General features: G+C 33.4%; 1 protein-coding gene across 2 annotated transcripts in view; it reads right to left on the bottom strand.

Moving 5' to 3' along the window:
- Nucleotides 1-3,218: 3,218 nt before the first annotated feature.
- Nucleotides 3,219-21,476, bottom strand: part of LOC142610217 (glutathione S-transferase L3-like) — a 51,504-nt gene continuing 33,246 nt past the window's right edge. For both annotated transcript variants that reach the window (XM_075781973.1, XM_075781972.1), the window contains exons 2-11: nt 6,396-6,425; nt 6,168-6,242; nt 5,891-5,951; nt 5,310-5,396; nt 5,119-5,217; nt 4,904-5,006; nt 4,737-4,816; nt 4,368-4,475; nt 3,616-3,696; nt 3,219-3,498 (exon numbers count right to left, since the gene is read on the bottom strand). In XM_075781973.1, coding sequence (XP_075638088.1) covers nt 3,490-3,498; nt 3,616-3,696; nt 4,368-4,475; nt 4,737-4,816; nt 4,904-5,006; nt 5,119-5,217; nt 5,310-5,396; nt 5,891-5,951; nt 6,168-6,242; nt 6,396-6,406 — 714 coding nt within the window. In that variant the 5' untranslated portion in view covers nt 6,407-6,425 and the 3' untranslated portion in view covers nt 3,219-3,489. The remainder of the gene's footprint in view (nt 3,499-3,615; nt 3,697-4,367; nt 4,476-4,736; nt 4,817-4,903; nt 5,007-5,118; nt 5,218-5,309; nt 5,397-5,890; nt 5,952-6,167; nt 6,243-6,395; nt 6,426-21,476) is intronic.

The following is a 21,476-nucleotide window of genomic DNA, read 5'->3' as shown; positions in this document are numbered from 1 at the left end:
TTTAATTATGTGATTATTATACTAGTGTTGAGATAGTTCCTGACCTGAGAGATTTTAAACAATTATTGTGCATATTTATGTGGTATCAAAGATTGTTGATTTATACTAAAAGTCTCAATTACTCAATTAACCTATCTTAATATTTCTAACAATGGTATTCAAAGTGAAATCTCCCGTATTCAGTAGCAAGTAACTATTGATTTATGAATAATTATATATATATATATATATATATATTTTTTTTTTTTTGATAAGTTGAGTTGACTTTTATTTGAAAAAAGAACGGACTTTTATGATTTTATCTTTATAAAAAGGTTAAACGGACACCATATTAATTATATGAAGCTTCTTCTATACTACTATTTAAGGGGTTATCTTTGTTTAGACCGGAATTTTTTGTTCCAAAATACCCTTACACCCCTAGGTTTAAATAGGGATCAAACTAAAGGATAGTTTGGTAAAAACACATGTTTAACATGCACTAAAACATTGCCTATAAAATATAAACACTTTTTCACTAATTCACTTCTTCAAAGTAATTATACGTTGATTGTTATTTTTAAATAGAAAAATAAGTTAAACAACCCACGTTTGCTACTATTTTTTTCCTTTAAAATAAACACTATTTTTTTTTTCTATGACTACTAAAAAAAAAAGCCTCATTTTTTGCGTGTGTAATGAGGCTAGTTTTACTTAAGTTTTTTAATAATATATGATGGTGGGCCTTGTTTTCGTAATCTGTTTCTGTTGTTTGAATGGATTAATTGATAAGGTGATAAAGGTGGAGTGACGGAACTATTCATTGACGAGAGGCAATGCTCTAATATTTTATTTTCATTTTTATTTTTTAAATAGTATATTTAGATACATAAAAATAAAACGATTACCCAATTGCTCATGGTCGCTTCCAAACACCCAAAAAAAAAAAAAATCATGTTTTATTAATTTGTTCTTCTTTTTCAAATGGATGTGTTTACTGTTCAATACTTTTATTTTTTTAGTTATTTGGGCTCCATTTGGTAATATTATTATAACAACATTGTTTAAGTGTTGTACAAATACATGTGGATAATAAAATATTGTGAAAATACATATTGTGTTGTTTAAACAACACAACTAAACATCTCCTTACTTTTTCGGATACAAAGTTGGGAGTTGGGACTCATAGTTATAGCGGGTAAGCTTGTGAAAAAATTTATTTCTATTTTAGTATAAAAACTTAATTTTTAATATTTTACGTACTCACTTTTTAAAACATCTCATGTCAGATTATTTATTTTATATTAAATTTCATTAAAATGTAAATTTTTCTTGATTTTATGAATTGTTTATCTTTTTTCACACACAACAACTACAAACAATTTTCTTTTTTCATGTAAAGAAATAATAAAAAACTACTAATTACAAAATGAATAGCATCAGTATAAATTTACATGGTTACTGTCTCAACCATGCATGTATTATTACTCAACTTTACATGGCTTAATATGGGTAAATTTTAGGCTTGATTGGGTAAAATGCGATACTTTTTCTATTAGAGCAAGGACAATACTCTTAAAAGTTTAAACTTTGAAATTTAGATGATGTGATGTTGTTGTATAACTCCACATTGCCACCTTAATAATTTGGTGTTTTATTTATAATTTTCTTTTTTGCTTGACAACACATTAGTAAAAAGAACAAAATTTAGTTACAAAATTGGCTACAACCTTATTCAATATCTTTTTTATTGGAAATAAATTTTGACAAATCCACTATTGGACTGCATTTTTTTTTATATCTTCCATACTTGCAAAATTTCTAAAAAATTAAAGATCAATAGCTATGTCATTAATAAATTGTTTTAATTGCAAGTTTTTGTTGTTTAAAGTTATGCATAAAATATAAGCTTATAGATCATATAGTAAATAATATTTGATTGACACAAAATTTGACATGTGTATTAAAAGCGTAAAGAACATGCAATTCAGTGGTTAAATATTCAAAATATGTACTAATATTTAATTTATTCGGTAAGGTTATAGTTAAGGTTAAAACAAATTTTGTAACTAAATTTTGTCCTTAGTAAAATGTTGGAAATATTATAGAACATAATGTTGGGTGATTGAGGAGCTTAGTAATTTCAATTTTTTATTAAACTTTACGAAATGATTTTTTTAATTAAAAGAATACTGAACATATGGGAGAATAAATATGATTTTTATTTGATTTAGATAATAAGAAAATTATTTACAATATTTTATTTTTATAGTCATGAATATCATCAAAATTAGAATTGCAACAAAAAAGAAGATGGTTTTTTTTTAATGAAATCTTTGATTTTGTACATTAAAAGAGAAATTATTGTAAAATCTAGTGCAAAAAATCACATATAATGATATTTGGAATTTAAAACAATGTCTTTTATTTTTTGATCAAGCAATTATTTTTTATTATTTCATCTATATTTTGTTAATGCTAAATAAATGATAGTTTGGATTTTTTATATATTAATTTAATTTTAAATTTTAGTATATTTCTTCTCGAATAATGACTCTTTCTTATTTTTTGGTCATGCTTTACCCACAATTCCCAAAGATGAAATCTTGACTCCTGCTCTCCACTGAGCGCACTGTCTCTCCCCCACCTTTTTTTTTTTTTTTTTCTTTCATTTTTTTTTTCACGTTTAGAAAGAATGATAGGTAGAGAAATGGCAGGTAGACCAGTACTGTGTAGGCCACATCTATGATCTACCTCGGCCTAGTAAATCCTTTACTGTACAAGTAGAGTAAAACTGTAAATGTTTTTTGAGATGCGCTTTATAGTTGGAGCTGGCTTTAGCTGTGGTTTATAGTTGAGCTTCTTAGTCCTATGAGTGCAGGTGGGGGCTTTTATAATGTGGTTTGAGCAACACTGTGAACAACATATCTAAAGAGAGATCAATTACCATGCAAACATGCTTGCTAAGATGGCCTACACTCGTGGATTTTATAATTAATGAAATTTTCCCACTGATTTGTCATTCCTCATTTGTATTCAGAGTTCCGGACCACGCATTCTGATAGTGTTTATGCTTGGAACTATTTAGTTCTAGTATCAAGTTGAGGCATATTGCCAAAATTGTCATTGGAAAATCCAGTTGTTAGAGAATCAACAATCAACAATCTGCTTCACAAGTCTTCAAAGAAACATTATTCCAAGGCCCAATTTTGTTGGAAAATATGATCGGAGAATGGAGATGAAAGAAAAGCACATATAATATTTAATTTTTGCTGAGACACATATATAATATATTTAAACCAAGTTAAAAACATAATTATCATTTATCAACGTACAATAACTGTTTTAGTACTTTACCAAGTCCCAACTTCTATTTATTTAAGTAATCCATGCATACTGATCACAAGCTCACACCTAGACAGTTCATATCTTCAACTAGTACAGAACACAGGCACACAGCCGCTTATATATTTAGCTTATTAATGTCCAAAAGCCCTGCTGGATTGTTCACTACTGAGCCTGTGAAAGAAAATTAGATTGAAGGATGGGTTAGCAAAAGGCATACTTGTGGGAAATGAGAGTAGAAAAACTTCTACGAAGTCAAATTCATAATTCCATATACTAAATGGACAGTACCAAGAATTTGGCTTTGTATCTTTCAACGAGATCTTTGGGATCCGTCTTTGTTGGCTTATAAGCATCAATCTTGTTTACCTCCTGCACAAGGGTTACCAAGAATAATTATAATTCAAGAAACCAAAACACTGATACAATCGGAACTTGTGCCTCCTTCAAAGCCATGTTTTTTCCCCCTTTACAACAAGTGGGAGAGCGGAGGAGGATTTGGACACAAGTTCTCCACCTAAGAACTGGATAATGTTACTAAGTTACAAGACTCTTTAACCTCCAAAACCATGCTTTAAGTGAAGAGAATATAAATATTTTGTATATATAGCATTTGTATGCATGCCACACCATGCAACAGGTAGATTGATTGTTTCTAAACGCGAACAGAAGAGTATGATCAGGTTCAATCAACTCAAGCAAAGGATATCACAAATCAATAAAAAAGAGATCTTCCTCCAACTATCAATCTACATTCATTATCCTTTAGGTTTCAGAAACAATACCGAAGACGTGTACTACTTTTTTTTTGGGGGGGGGGGGGGGAACGCAAACATTTTCAGTCACAACCTATTACAATTATTTATAGTAACTGTAGCCCCAATGTTGCAACTCAATGCCACAACTTCGAAGCCAAAGCTATCAGTCGATTCAGTTCCTATCAATGAGGTATAGATTCTAGAACTAATTAATCTTACAAGCAGTAAATTTTAGTCCACTAGAACTCGCAATTGCCACTAAACATCATATGGGTTCTAACTTACCTCAATCCACTTTGCAAGTTTAGGCCTCCCTGCAGTGATGTCATAATTCCACAATGCTGAAAAGGCGATTTGGAATCTTTCAACAAATGGGATGTAAGCTATGTCCGCCTGAAGATCACATAGCTCACAAATCAAAGGAGGAACACTCATATTATAGAAAATACCGTTTAATAATCATATTACTGGTTTCCACTTCCTATATATATGTAGCTAAACAGTCATTGTCTGTAGCATAGGTAGAATAAAATATTAAAATCTGAATCTTCAATATGTTTATAAAGAGTATACCAAGGTCAATGAATGAACAAAAGGCAAGCAATACAGCACCAAAGAATGATAAAAAATAACATAATGGAGAAGTCAACTTACCAAACTGAACTCATGGCCAAGGAGGAAAGGCCCATCTTCAAATTTACTAAGAGCATTCTCTAGGTGGTCAAAAGCAGGACCTGATGAAAGTTGGAAATTTTAGTAATTCCAGAGCTTCTATATAAAATGCTGACAAGACTCAAGAGGCAGCTAGTTTTAAATCTTACCAGCTTCTTTAATTGCGTCTCCTTTGAATGATGTGAACACTGTCTTTTTGAATGTATCGGTGTAGGCTAACAAATCTTCAGCAAACTGTTTTTTAGCATGATCCTACAATATTTTCACATCATAGATTTTGTCAAATTCCAAGAGAGGGAGAGTGTTTTTTTTTTTTTTTTTTTTTTTTATAATGAAGGGCACGAATAAATTATGCAAATCTTACATTGGGGAGAAGAGAAGGCCCTTCAAAGTTGCTGTCTACATATTTAATCAAATCAAGGCTCTCCCCAATAACTTTTCCATTGTGTTCCAATGAGGGTACCTGTTAATATGGAAAATTTGATGATCAATCAAGAAAATCAAACAGCTCAATCAAGTATGCATTGGATATTCATATTTACAATAAAATATCACCTTGTTTTCAGGGTGGACTTTCTCTTTGTACCAAGCAGGCCTGTTTTGAAGGTTAATTGGAACTACTTTAATCTTGTCATATAATCCCTGCACCTCGAGATATTCATCAACATAAATATTGAATTAACAAAAAAAAAAAAAAAACCCAACAAAAGGAAAAGGACAAATGATCCCAGAAGAACTAAAGGATCTGTCTTTTAATTGAAACTAGAAGCTAGAAAAAGCAGTATCAGACAACTTAAGATGAATTCTAAAAACAAATTAAGGAATGAAGACTCAGAGCAGGTCAATGAAGATGTACAAGGCTAAGCTACTTGTAGTTTTAGTCCATGCTTTGTATATAGCCTAAACTGTGTAGTTTAGTTAGTCTTGTAAATAGCCTAAGTGATGCACGTGACTGAGCACGTGTAGGTTTTCTGTTTTTCTGTTAAGTAGCTGTCATAGTTGTTAAGTTAGTTAGTTAATCTCTGATTGTATATAAGGATCAATCCCGTGTATCATTAAACAAGTTAAATGAGAATTTCATTTTAGCAAATATCTCTTAAATGGGAACAAAGAGGACAAAAAGTAGTGAAAATAACCTTATAGTTCCTGGTGATCCACACGCGCTGTGCAAATGGGCATGAAAGGGAGATGTACAACCTTTAAAAAAACAGGGTCTAATTCATTTTAGCACAAGGTATAAAAATAAAATCCAAACAATACATAGACAACAAATTTCACAACTTGTTGAGGTCATTGGTATCGTCATTTTTATTATTATTTTTTATCATCTTCAGGCTGTGAAATTTGTTGGGTCACTTATTGAAATCCTAATCAAAGACACAGAAATAGGACAAAAATGAAAACAGAATGAACCTTGTAGTTCCATCAAATAGTGGAGGTGGTTCAGAAGTGGCATCCAAGGGTGTGGGAAGTTGCTCATTCACGGTTCTGTACAACCCATAACAACATAAGTAAAAACAATCTTATTTTTACCACAAAATTCAGAGAAACCCAAATGGAAAAACCAAAAAAAAAAAAAAAAAAATCCAATTGAAAAATGAAGAATTCTTGGTGTGATTTTTTGAATTTTGAGACACTTACGCTGCAGCCATTGTTGATGATGTTTTTTTTTGTTGTTGCAGTTGTTCACAGAGTGTTCCGCTGTTTCTGATTAATTTTCGAATTTGATACCGAATGGTGTCTAAGTTCACTTAAACAACAATATATATAGGGGTTTCCAGACCGTGAAGTCGTGAGCAATGACGACATGTGTATGTGACGTGGAAGAGAGAGAAGAATATTCCAGACGGTGGATTGAAGAAGAGTAGTGCTTTTTTTAATTTTTTTTTTACTGTGCGGGCACACAATAATATATTACTTATTACTTGCCACGTGGCAGTTTAGTTTGCATGGGATGTCGGCGTTCAAAAATGTTATTTTTGAAACTGTATCCCGCGTGATTTTCACACTGCTCTGTCAGGCCCCAACATACGACCAGCTACAATGATTGACGTCATTGAGAGCGTCAGCATTAGTTGCATGATTTCAACATGTGGGTCAACAAGGAAAGTCCACCAATAATTGAATTTTTAGTGCTTCAAGATGCTATGCACTTATTTTCTTTGTAATAAAACTTTCTGTCTTTCTTATCAAAAAAAAAAAAAAAAAAGACAAAAAAAAATGGGTTTAGAAGCTGTAGTTGTGTCAAGTAGTTACATCAAATTATAAAAATATTTTGGATAAAAAAAATTGTTTACATGGAGAAAACAATTTATTTATTTTTATCAATTTATTTAGTTAAAATAATAATACGTGTTTTAACAAAATATGCAACATGCATATAAGTTTGAGTTAATAGAGACAACAAATTATTTATTCTTATCAATTTCTTTAATATAAAGTAACAATAGGTGTTTTAACAAAACATGCAACATGCATTTTAGACAAAATAACAACAAGTGTTTTAACAAAATATGCAACATACATCTAAGTTTCAGTTGATAGGGACAACAATTTATTTGTTCTTATCAAATTTTTTAAATAAAACAATAATAAGTGTTTTAACAATACATGCAACATGCATCTAAATTTCAGTTGAAAGAAATAACAACTTATTTATTCTTATCAACTTCTATAGATAAAGTAACAATAAGTGATGGGTTTCAGTTAGTTTAACTAGTAAAGCCTCTCATCATTGAATAAGAGATCTGGGGTTCAATCCCCGCTTATACCAAAAACCGATAGGTGTCTTAGTTTGATGATAAAGAACTATCATCATGAGCGGACGTCATAGGTTGAAACTCTTTAAAAAAAAAGTAACAATAAGTGTTTTAACAAAATTAATATGCAACATGCATCTACACCAAAAACCGATAGGTGTTTTAGTCTGATGATAAAAAACTATCATAAAAAACGGACATCATAGGTTAAAACTCTCTAAAAAAAAAGTAACAATAAGTGTTTTAACAAAATTTATATGCAACATGCATCTAAGTTTCTGAAATTAAAATTCTACTCTAACTAAAAATCTATTATTAAAATTTCAAAACTTTTATACATTCACCAATAGTCTTTCCACAGAATCTCTCTTGCACTCCATATTTTTTCTTTTTTGAGTTGCAACTTACGCATATGTATTTGTGTTAGAATGATATAAATAAATATATATATATATATATATATATATATATATATATATATATTATATAGATTCACAGGAGTTGATAAATTTATATGGGGTCATTCTATGGTACCCCATTTTTTTTGGGAGGGGGGGGGGTATGGTACCCACTTAAATCTCAGTTATAGATTTCTCTTGTATTAATTTGGTCAGTTTATTTAATTTTAATAAGATACTTGCTACCAGTTATCTAGCTTTTCTGTAAAACTCAAAACAAAACATATGGGTTCTTCTTTGTCATGCATTCTAAGAGTTCTATTTAACTAATATCTTTGATCTCATTAGGTCTTTTAGTTAGATAATGATTAATAAATGTCCTTAACTTTTAAGGACCATAAGAATTAATCACTTTATATAGAACCATGTGTAATCTCATTACACATAACCTTGCACTTCATCTATGTTTTAACACTTAGTGAAAATTAAAAAAATAGGTCATTCGTGAATTTTCAGCTTAATTCGATTGATTCTCGATTGCTATTCAATCAATCGAAAAAGAGCATTTGATTGATCTAATACAATTCTCGATTGATCGAATATATGAAGAATAATTTATGTCCAATTCGATTGGCACTCGATTAATATTTTGATCAGTCGAAAATTTTGATTGGTACTCAATTGCTATTTCGATCAGTCAAAAAAATGAAGAAATAGCTTCTGTCCAATTCGATTGCTACTTCGATCAGTCGAAAAAATTTGATTGGTACTCAATTGCTATTCGATCAATCTAAAATCATGTAACCAACTTTTTCAGCATTCTTCTTTTAACCGTTTTTTATGTTTCCAATGAATAAAACACATTCTTAATGATAAAAAATGGTGAGATTGTGATTAAAACTTGAATTTCATTGATGTTAAAGTGTTAAAATTCAATTTTACATGGTTAAAATCAAACTTAAACAACATCATAACATCAAAATTAGTTTTATCAAACAATATTTTCAAAACTAATATATGCAGAAAAATGACTGCAGAATTTTCAAAACTATGAAAATAGTTTTCTTTGATTCTAAAACTCACTCAACATGTTATACAAACATGAGAGTGAAGATGGCTCTGATACCAATTGTTGGAAAAACACATGGAATAACAGATTTGTATCTCATACAGATACACGCAACGAAATATGAACGGATCTACTTCATTCATGTGAGATAACATGTAATATTGGAAACAAAGAATGAGAGAGCGTACCTTGGTGCGGTGAAATTCAAAACCAAAGATTAGAAGTACTTGGGAACACATTTTAATCTTCACTCAAATTTCACTTTACACCCATAAAGTGTGGTCTCTCAATCAGTTTCCAAGAGAGAATAAAAGTGTGGCTTACATTGACATACACACCATTTCATTTCATCTATGATCTCATGAAATTTTGTATGTTTCTCTCCTTATATATAACTGATTATCTAGTCGGGCTAGCCTTTTGGGCCATTCCAATTGGGCTTTAGTATGTGGCTTGGAGTGGGACTAAAAAGGAACAAATAAGACTTTAGCTTCAATGGGCTTTGTGCTTTTCTATCAACTTTTGACAAGTCCAAAGTTACCATTAATTATATTTAATACCGCTATATAAATATAATTGCACTCTAGGCCTTATTAATAAATTATATCCCAAGACTTTATTATACGTGCAACCTCTTCATTAAACTATGCGCACATATCATTATTATTATTGCGTAGATAAGAGTGAGAAAATTTGTACCCCCTGGGATCGAGAGTGTGGAGGAGATTGAAGCTCAGCTCCGCCATTTTTGGCGGAGAGAGAGAGAGAGAGAGAGAGAGAGAGAGAAAGAGAGAGAGAGAGAGATTAGGGTTTTGGAATGATCTAATGGCGAGTCCTTGAATTTCTGCACATTTGAAAGTTTCTTCTTTTCTTTGTTTCTTTGTGTTGTTTTCATGTCAAACTAACTAAAAAGCTTTGTGCGAGTCGTTTCGGTTTTATTTTTACAGTTGTGGATTTTTCAAACGTTTCTTTGTTTTTTTTTTAGTCGTTACAGGTGGAGGTTGATGATCACGTGCTTGTCTAGCGGGTTGGGCTTTGCTAGAGAGACAGCACTTGAGTGTGTTTGGAATTTTAAGGACGCGTGGCGGAAATTTGGAGGGTTTTTGGGTGACTACCAAATGGGGTAATTGTTTTAACCTTTTGAAGCTTTTTACAAAGAGAAATGATATGTTCATAATATTTTCACAATATTTTTACAACAAATTTTAAGTGGTAGGTTGTTACTGGTTATTATTGTTGGGACAAAAAAGTAATCTTAGTATTAGGTTCAAATTTGAACCAATAACAACTAACCACCTATGATTTGTTGTGAAAATATTGTATATGTAGTACCTCTCACTTTTACAAAGTAATATGACACCAAATTTTTTGTTGCACTGTTAGAAATTTACTGTTGTTTTTTTCTAACTTGTTTGCCAATAAGTTTGGTTGCAAAAATTGGTCACAAGTTTTGTCTTTTAATAAATGTTTGTGAGGTACGTTATAATGAATGCACAAGAAAAATGGTATAAATGATTAGTTCATGTGAGATTACTATATTGGAAAAAAAAAAGTTGATACTTAAACAATTCAATAATAATAAGGGTTAAATAAATGATCTGGGGTTCAATCCCCGCCTACACCAAAAACTGACTGATGTCTTAGTTTGATGATAAATAGTTATCATCAAGAGCGGATGTCATAAGTTGAAACTTTCTCTGAAAAAATAATAATAATAAGGGCGAAATATTTTTGATAATTTTTTATTTTTATTTTTCACAATTATTAACATTACTTATTGTAATTGTAACATCACTTTTACCGTAGTATTAGTAATAACTTGAGGGTCAACATGGATTATATGACTTGGCTGATACTAATATGATGTCTTCCTAAGCTTCTCCAATACTTAAGTTAATAATCTCTCATCTTTGGATGTAAATAGATTCTACTCAATGTTTTCTCATATTTGTGACTAACGGAATGAGACAGTTGATATAGGTTTTAGTGTTTTGTTTCTCCATAATTCCAATGTTATTAATTCCGTTTCGGACCCCGTTTTGGTTTGTCTAGTAGAATGGAATATTTCGGTACCAGCCTATTTCAATGTACCGTTTTAAGGTATTTCAGGTTCTTAAAAAAATAATAAAAATATATATACATTGAATATTTTTTTTTCATACTTATTATTATAATCAATTAATTCCCTCACATTGTGTGATAAAGAAAACTCCACGCCTACACTCTATATCCAAAGTACTTCAATAGGCAAATAGATACTAATAAGTAATAACCCATCTCACCATTCAAAAATCAAATAAAATAATAATTTTCAGATTCACTAAAAGACAATTATATCTTGAAAGTAGGAGCTATTCAAAACTTTACCAAACCAGATAACCATTGTTCAAAAAAATAACAAGTCTCAGGTTTTTAGCATTTAGCTTAACAAAGAAAAAAGTCTCAAGCTTTTAGCACTCTAAAGGTTGGATGAAATGTGAGGACAAGCAAGTGAAAAAATGTAGTGCAAAAAGAAAATAAAGCCAAAAATGAAAAGGGAAAATAAAAGATAGAGCATGCAAATGAAGGTTGGACACTGCCATTGTTGTTAATTTCCTTTTCTCTTCTTAATTTCTTTTTGAATTGTGATTATTTTCTTATGAATTTAAAGCTTTAGATCTTGTCAAAATAGAGGCTTTACATGTGTGAATGGATCTGTGAACATTTGATTTAAGATGTAAAACAACGTAGTTGCAGGATAGATTTTTTTTTTCTTTTTTTTTTTTAAAGGCAAAACCAATACTGGCCAAAATTCCCATTTCACCCGAAATTGGAATTGATTAGAACGGCCGAAACACCCCGAAACAGGTCGGAATTTGACCTGAGGTGGAATGGGTAGTAGTACCATTCCGGATTGCACACCGATACGAGAAATTTCAGCTGTTCCGGCTGGAATGGAACGGAATTAATAACATTGCATAATTCTAGTAATTTTCAGTATCATGGGTGTTATAGCCATGATAGAGGTTGATGATGCGAAGAAAATCAGTAGGCTGGATGCTCCGGACTTGAAAGGACCACTCGCTCTACCTATGGCCTGAAAAACAAAGGAAAACGATCAAAGGTGACCGGAATCGCCAGCCAAGTACCCTCCGATGGCAAAGTCAGGTTTCTCTCTATATTTTTGGAGTTCCAATTTCTTAGGAAATGTTCAACGTAGCTTCCATTGGTCTGAATGGGTGTTTATATAGTGTCCTAAGGACAGTTATTGAAATTGTAACCTCCCCTGGATTTGAGGAGGTCCGGGGTTCTTGGATAACTCCCATAACCATCTAATAGTTGCATTTTCTCATACAACGGTCATCGGAAGTTATGCGTGTATTACGGAGTGGTGAAATGTATTTAGTAATTCCCAAGTGTACATTCTCGTCCAGGGGTCCTCGTGTGGACGAATCCCTTCAGGAGGGGGCGGTCGCCTTCTACGGACAAGTGATGTAGGTTTGACTTTGTCCATGGACGGCCATGGCGTTAGCCCCGTCTTGATGCTTTCCTCTGGACGGCTGCTGGTGTGGATGACCGTGGACTATCTGGAGTACTTAATTCCTTATCAGAGGTTATTGGCGTCATTTAAGAAGTTCACTTCTCTTTTGAGAGTGAATCCAACCAATTGTGAGTGACCGCGACCCTAACCTGCCAATTTTTTCTCAATCTGGGCCTAACCCGCGCGAACGGGTGGGATCGTGATGCTTAAAATGTCGAATTCACTGTAAAATGTACTCCCCCTTAGATCGAGGGTTTTACATGGAGTCGCCACTTATTTAATTTAAATAAAAAAAATAAGAAAACCTTCAATATAAAAATGCTTTTGTTGTATTAATATATATGACAATTTACATCAATTGTGTAACAAAAATTTACAATGCTTTTTGTCCTAGATACAATCTAAGAAAAATAAATTACATTACTTTATTTCCTAGTTACATTCTAAAAAATTTGAAATTGCATATACAATAACATAGTCTAGAACCCTTGATCTTGGTTCGGAGGCTAATTTACGAGACGAGAAGGGATTAAGCACCCATCTCGCCAAGTTAAACCGGTCTCCTAGGTTAAGGTGGCCAACATCATGTCATGTCAAAAAAATATAAACAATATGTCATATAAACTTGTTAATTTGCAAGAATTGTAAGCAAATATGTGTTAGGGGAATGTGATATAAAGAGAAACAAAAAAAATGAAATTTGTTAGATACAATTTTAATGTAAAGAAAGCATGAAGGTAATGGCATGTTCATCCAAGAAATCAATGTAAACAAAGAATTCCTAGTCTAGACATGTTCATCTAAGCATGTGAAAAAAAAGAAAAACAAAGTTGTCATGTTATTTGTCATCAACATAATTGCAAAGAGAAAAAAATAAAATAAAACATTTAAGCATATTTGATCATCCAAGCAATTATGAAAAGAAGTAAAGGAAAATCCCTTAGACATGTTCATTTAGAGAAAATCAAAATACTTAGACATGTTTGTTAAAGCATTTAACAAAGTAAAACAACTACTTAGACATGTTCGTCTAAGTATTCAAGAGAAAGTTGTGTTTTAGCCTAGAAGTGTTCATCTAAGCATTCAAGAAAAAATTTGTGTATTAGCCTAGAAGTGTTCATTTAAGCATTTAAAATGAATATCAATGAGACATATAGGCATGTTCATCCAAGCATATCATGAAAGAAACAAATAATGACTTGTTAAGCATTTATTCAAGCACGTGTAGAAAGTTAAGAACATAATTAACTACTTACCAGTATAGAGCATAAATTAAAAGGGGGAAGTGATCACTTAAAGGGCTAGGGAGAAAACAAGGAAGTACTCAACTACAATCAAAGTAAGAACAATGGTTGCACAACAGCTTTTCTTTTCTGCTTTCTCACTAGCTCTCCAGAGGGAATTCGGGGTCCAGAAAATGGAAAAGATCTTCTCTATTTATAAGGGAAGGGATGGCTTAGCTTTAAAGCTAAGTTATTAGCTTTCTTCTGAAGCAAAGGGAGGAGATTAACCTGTTTAAATGAGCTGGAATGGATTTGGTGTTGATCCCCATTTGAATTTTGAAAGGAAGTTGAAGATGATGCTGAACTTGTGTAATCTTCTGCACCTGTTTCGTATTTTGGCTCTAACTTTCTGCTAAAAATTCTAATTGATTCAAAATTAGTGTTTTCTGAAAGGAAATTCATTTATCTACAACTTTTACAGAAATAGAGAAAACCAAATTTCAACTTTTTATAGGCTAAAAATGCGATTTAAGTTGCCGCTGAAAATTGTAACGTTTTTTGAGCGTTTTTCTGTTTTTTGAAAATTTTCAAAGAATGTATCTGTTTTCCTATCCAACTTGTTTTTCAAAAACTTTCTTTTGAAGCTAAGGGAGGGAATAAGCCTATTAGATAAGCTTGATCAGATTGGGTGTTGATCCTCATTTGAAATTTTGAAAGAAAATTGAAGATGATGCTGAATTTGTGTTATCTTCTGCACCTGTTTCGTATTTTGGCCATAAATGTTTTCTCCAAATTCCAATTGATTCGGGATTGGTGTCTTTTGAAAGGAAATTCAATTATCTACAACTTTTCCAGAAATAGAGAAAATCAACTTTCAACTCTTTCCCATCCAAAAATGCGATTCCAGTTTCTGCTGAAGATAATAACGTTTTTTTTATAGAACATTTTTTCATGGATCATATCTTTGTCTCTCCAAATTGTTTTTCACAAGAGCAGATAAGATGCCATAAAGGAAAACATTTTTTATTAAAAATAAATAAATAAGATGAAATCCAATTAAAATTCACACTTAATTAATTTTAAATTAATTCTTGTTGCAACTAATCAAAATTAAATGTTTAAGATAAGACGTGATTGGGCCCATCGTGTAGGTGAGCCATGATCATTTGAAAATTATTTGTATGATAACTTTTGATCAGGTGGTCTGATCAAAACTCATGACATATCATTATGATCGTTAGAGCATCAAGATTTGTTTTGTGTCACAAATCTGAAGATCTACCGGTTGGTTAAATGTAAATTGTAAAATGGGGTGTCTACACCAATTATCGTCAGATCCAAGCATCATGGTTGATAATGACATTACAATTATGTGATTATTATACTAGCGTTGTGATAGTTCATGACTTGGGGGACTTCAAACAGTTTTTGTCCATATTTATGTGGTACCAAAGATTCTTAATTTATATTAAAAGTCTCAATCACTCAATTGACATATCTTAATATTTCTAATGAAGAGACTTAACAGTCAAATCTCTAGTCTTCAGTTGTAAATAACTATTGATTTAAGAATATATATATATATATATATATATATATATATTTGGTAAATTAAATTGACTTTTATTTGAAAAAAGAACCGACTTTTATGATTTTATCTTTATAAAAAAAGGTTAAACGGACACCATATTGATTTTTACATTATTTTTCCTTAAGTATGATAAGCCAAATATGTATTGATCTCTTGTGATTGATTAATGGATTAATTATTTAAATTTAATTAATTAATAAAATTAACATGCAATGTATGTGGCAGCACAAAGAAATCACCAGCTAAATAAATATGCAGCAGAAAATAAATTGACACGGTGATTTATTTACGATTAGGAAAAACTTCCGAGGCAAAAAATCTCACCGGGTAATTTTAAGGTCACCACTCTCGAAAATCCACTATTATCAAAACAAGTGGTTACAAGTAAATGAATTCTAGTACCTTATACCAACTTACAGTTGAACCCTTACCCCATTTCCCAATTCCCAATTGGACTTGTTTTGTAGTAACAATCTTTTCTTGTATTGCACGGCTCCTAGTACGTGACTATCTAAAAGATGCGCGGATCCCAGTACGTGACTTGATCACCAACTTGAGAAGGATGTTGGCTGCAAAGTTCTTCTATTCATCACACGATGAAGATCATAAAGTTGCTTGGTCAGAAAATCCTATGGTGTACAAACATAGTAGCTTCTTCAAAAGAAGGAAGAACTAGGGCAAATATTGTTTTCGGTCACAATTTGCATGGAAAAGACTTTGTTCAATACTCGCACAACCTTTGACGGCCCTTAAGATAATCCTTATATATATTTAGGGTTGTGAGAAAAGAAAGCTCAAACATACATTCACGGATTGGATGAAAATCAGAACTGAAAATCTGTTTTTCATAAACCTTGACAGATACCCTATCTATCGAGTAGCTGTCGAGCCTCGGGATAAAATAGCTTTTTTCTCGATAGATACTAGCTATTGAGCTTTAATGAACAACACTTCTTCACTTGATTCTTGGACAGACTTGCATGACTTTAACACTTGAACTTAAAACCTTGTTTCTTGAAGCATTAAACATATCCTAGATCTATCCAATTACAAGTAAAGTGCGTTTTGTCAAAGGATTAGTTAATTACATAAAATGTTAACATATGTTCATAAAATGTTGACATATGTTCTTAACATGAATCACATATATCCTAACAAAGTAGTTGAAGTGTGATGATGCACTGAAAATCAGTAGGTTGAATGCTCTAGGCTTTAATAGGCTAGTGATTGCTTAGAAGGCCTGAAAAGAAAAGACACAAGATCAAAAGAGATAGAGGTGAACCGGCTAAGAACCTTCTGATACTTAAGTTAGTTTTTCTCTCAAGAACTCAAGAGTCCCAACTTTTAGGAGTGATGGAAACTTACCTTCATTTGATGTGAATGAGTCCTTATATAGTGAGCTTTGGAGTGGTTACTTGTTTAGTTACTTCCCCAATATTTGTGGAAGTTAGAAGGTTCAGACTTAACTTCCATAACTGCTATAGAAGTTAAAAAGTTCAGTCTTATCTTCTATAATTGCTATAGAAGTTAGAAGGCTCAACCTTATTCTCTATAACTGCTATTGGAAGTTAAGAACATAGTGGGAGGCTAGAGCGATGAGTGAGGATTTCGCTCATAATTCGGAATAGTAGAATGTGGTCTAGATTATAAGTTTTTGGATATAAACTTATTCTGAAAATCTCTAAGTGTTGAGGGGTCGTCCATCAGGTGCTTCCCTAATGGACGACCGTCATAGCCATGGACAACCTCTTGAGTGTGGATGGCCTTCTCATGCTGGGTTAATATTTTTGCCTTTGGACAACACTATGGAGGAATTGGAGATAGTCAAATTTAGTTCACTATCAATTGTCCCCTTTGTCCAAGGGTTGTCTAGATTACTATAGCATTTACTGTTGATTTATGACACGTGTCAATATCTTAATGGTTATATGTCATGCCACCCGTCGTCATTACTTTGGCTGAATTTTATCATTCCAAATCGTGCCATGTGTCGTAATCTCATTGGTTGAATTGTCGCATCGATTCAACTTTTTGAGAAAATGCCATGTGTCATTTTCTGTTTGGTCCACGTCGTTTTGCTGACCTCATCCTTGGACCCTATAAATATGTGCATTCTCTCTCTTACCCTTCACTTTTCACATAATTTCTTTTTTGCCATCTTGTCCAAGAGCCTCGTCTTCTAGTTTCGTCAGGTATTTCCTTCCTCTCTTCCTTAGGCTTTTGTCTTTATTGTTTTTTCCAATTATGTCTACGTCTAGTAGTAGTCTAGAAAGCGAGATAGATGAATACCAGGACATGTCCTATGGAAGTGGTGGTAGTAGTTATGAGAGTGGTGAGAGTAGTACCAGCAATAGTAGTGATAGTAATTCCTCAGACGAGCATTATTTGTTTAGGGATCCTGGTTTTTCTTTAGAGGAATTCTAGGAAATGCAATGTAGGATGGCTTTTAGGATAGGGGCTAGCTTGTCTAGAAGATCACCTAGTCCTCCTTAAGACGAAGAGGAGGAAGAAGAAGGGGAAGAAAATATAATTTATAGTTGTGCTCCCGAGGTAGTGTCTACTCTGGACGTGAGTAGATTAAATACCCTTGTAGGTAGATACCAAATTCCTAGTGAATTTAGACCTTGTCTACCAAAAGAGAGGGAATGGTGTTGTTCTCCTTTTTTTGGTCTTGGTGTTTATACTCTTATCTTTTAGCAAGTCTTAGGTTTCCTTTGAATTCTTTTTGTAGAGGTCTTCTCCATAGGTTGGGTATTGGACCAAACTAGCTTAATCCTAATGGATGGAGGACAATAGTAGCCATGCAAGTTTTATGGTGTGAGGCGCTTGAAGGGAACCGTCCAATCACAGTGGACGAGTTCCTTTATTGCTACATGCCCTCAGAGATTAAACAATCTGCTGGTTTTTACCAGTTCTCGTCCAGGGGTCCCTACTTTAGTTTGATTAGGGGTCATAGTTCTTCTGACAGGCTATGGAAGAAAGAATTTTTTATTATTTTTGAAAATTGGGTTTGGGACCCAGTTAAGATGAATAGTGCCCCCTTTCCTCCTTTTACTAGCCCCTAGGTTGTCTCCGTCCTGAGGGTATATCTTCCTTCCATTTTTTATTTTATTTTTTCTAACTCTTTTTTACTCATCTAGCATTCTTTTTGTATTGGTGCAGCTGTTGCTTGTCCACGTTTGGAAAAATTCTATTTGAACCATATTGATCAAGTTCGTGCCTTCCTTAAGAGATCCTTCCACAGCTTAGTGACTTTTAGTCATCCAGCTGCTTGGGGGCTTGGTCCTAAGCCATTTGCAAAGAACGTTGCACACGAGGAGACCACCAGTCAAAGTGAGTATCGTCCATCCTCTATTCTTTTTTTTTTTTTATACTAATTTTGTTTTCTTCATCATAGGGTTGGCTACCACGAAGTAAAACAAAGAGAAGGCTGTTACAAGTGGTGATGAGGACTTCCAGGCTCAGGACGATACTACTCCTATCGTCCAGAAGCCTGACATCCAGGTGGGGAAGAGGAAGGGCATATCTAGCTCGGTGGACCTTGGTGACCTTCCAAGTCGTTAAGGCTCCAAGAAGCAAAAGTCTCACAAGACTCCTCCTCCTAAGGTTCCAAAGTTTACTCCTCCAATGGTAGACCTAGACGACCAGGCAGTGAATGTGGTGCCCGTCCAAACCGTTCCACCTATCCAATCTGAAAACCTTCGTCCTCCTTTAGCTAAAGCTCCTCATAGGACCCATCCTTCAGAACCAGCCAAGCGTCCTCCTAACTTGGTGTTGGACGAGGGTTATGCTTGGAGGTCGTTTAAAGGACTTGTCATTAAAAATGAGGTGAATGCTTGTTACAACATGTTAGTGAAGGACTTTGAACATTCTGCCATCCATGACCTTTTTAAGGTAAGTAGCTTTTCATTATCTCTAGTTCCTTTTCTAAGAAATTTAGAGAAAATTTCTAACTCTCCCTCTTCTATCCACTTTTCAGGCCATGTCGAAGTTTTACACTGTGTCCACCCAAGCCAAGGAGCTTTGTGCTAAAGCTAAGGTTGCTAAGAAGAAGAATAAGGAGTTGTCTAACGAGATGCTTTTGAAGAAGGGGGAGGTAATCAAGCAGACTAAGGAGGTTACTCATCTTATGGTAGTTGAGACGAAACTAAAGAATGAGGTGGAGGGGCTCAAGACAGATTGTGTTGAGAAAGAGTCTCATATAAGTCACCTTGAGGTGAAAGTCCAAGAGCTTACCTTGTCTCTAAAGAAGGCTAAGGAGGAAGCCAATGTAGCCTTTATGAAGTCAGACAATTTTACCACTTGTCTAAACCGCTACTATGCTGTTAGCTATGAGGACTTTTGTGTTAATGCCAAGGAGACTTACCCCTGAGATGGATTTTGACTCCTTCAAGATTCCCACTGCCACAAAGAGTTCTTTACTTCTAACAAGCTCTGAGGGTGTGAACATTATGGATGATGCCTCAAAAGAGCCTGCCAAGGATGCCACTGTTGCTAACAAGGACGACCTAAAGTTTGGGGGTGATGCCCCCAGTGGTTTATTTAAGTAATTTATTTCTTTTCTAGAAAATTTATTTATTTTCCTTTGTTGAGGATGCTCGTTGTTTTGGGCTTTATCTTAAAATATATTTAAGTACAATTCCCTCGTCCAAGTTTATGGACGAAGAACAAATACAATTGCCTTCAGACTTTATGAACGAATACAATAAAAGCAGGCATTCTTGTGAAGGGTTTTTGGACGGTGGTCGTCTACCCTTCTTTAATTTTATGAATGAATGTCTGCTTTTATTTCTTACTTGGTGTTGAACATGTTATATACTTTATGAATGAATTTTGTTTACATCACCCCTATTATTTCTATGGTTTTTTTTAAATGTGGTCCGTTTACTCATGAAGGCATTTAGCTCGTCCATGTTAGATTAAAATTTTTGTGCTCAACACTTCTACCATTCTTTAAATTTCACAAGTATAACTTGTTTAGGAATGGTGTTCTTTTGCTGGCTTTATTCGTCCATATATTTGACTTATAGCTTGCATTATTCTTCATCCATAAGTTTGACGATCCTTTATTCATCTTTTGGTCAAGACATTTTCAGCATTTACTTGTCCAAATATTGGACTGTTTGGCTGGTTAAATTCATCCATGGACTTTGAAATATTTTTACATACACGTTTTTCCTCGTCCATTAGTTAGACCAATACACCTTAGGTTTTACCTCGTCCAGTGCTTAGACGAATATATCTTGGTTATTTTTCTTTGCTTCAACCTTATTCTAAGGAAAGCTTATAGATGTTACATCCTTGCGTTTAGAGATTTTACTGTCTTAGGCCTTTAGCCTTTTTATGGACTAGCTTGAATGAACATAACATGAGAATTAAAAATTCACACAACATTATATACATTGAGAATCCAAACTGTATATACATAACATAAACATCGTCCATAAGTGTGACACATGCTTAGAAACTAGTGTCTTAGGGAATGAAAAATACTTATATACAAATAGATAGACTAAGTACATGATTTCGTTCATCACAAATTCGTCCATAGATAGCACAAAAGTTAGAAACTAAAGCACTTTTAGGGAATTCAAATATTTAAAAACATACAGTAGTAGTAATAAACATAAGCAAATATGAGGAAAACAACACATAACTTCAACTTCGTCCATGATGCTCGTCCATGGTGGTGCTTGTCCAAGCTGACCCTTCATTGATAGTATCTTCTTAGATGCTTAACGTTTCAAGGGTGTTCTACATTCTGTCCATCTAGGGCTTCCAAGTAGTATGATCCCTGGCTTTTGCAGTTAATTACCCTATAAGGTCCTTCCCAATTAGGCCCTAGCTTTTCATGGGCAGGATTTTTGGTTGCCAATGAGACATTTTTAAGGACGAGGTCCCCAATGTTGAAGCGCCTGGGTTTTACCATTGCATCATATTGCTTAGCCATAAGACTCTTGTATCTTGTTGTCTTTTTCTCTGCCTCCATCCTTACCTCGTCCATAGGATCGAGGTTAAGGTGAAGTTGTTCTTCATTCTCCTCATCCTGATACCTCATTACCTTGTGGTTGGTCATATGCACTTCCGCTGGTATGATTGCTTCACTTCCATAGGCTAGCTTGAAAGGAATTTCCCTTGTGGGGGTTCTCACGGTTGTCCTGT

The sequence above is a fragment of the Castanea sativa genome, chromosome 9 (genome assembly GCF_040712315.1).
Source record: "Castanea sativa cultivar Marrone di Chiusa Pesio chromosome 9, ASM4071231v1".
NCBI classification, from domain to species: domain Eukaryota; kingdom Viridiplantae; phylum Streptophyta; class Magnoliopsida; order Fagales; family Fagaceae; genus Castanea; species Castanea sativa.
Note: the sequence above shows the minus strand (reverse complement) of the source record. Positions and strands in the feature narration are given on the sequence as shown.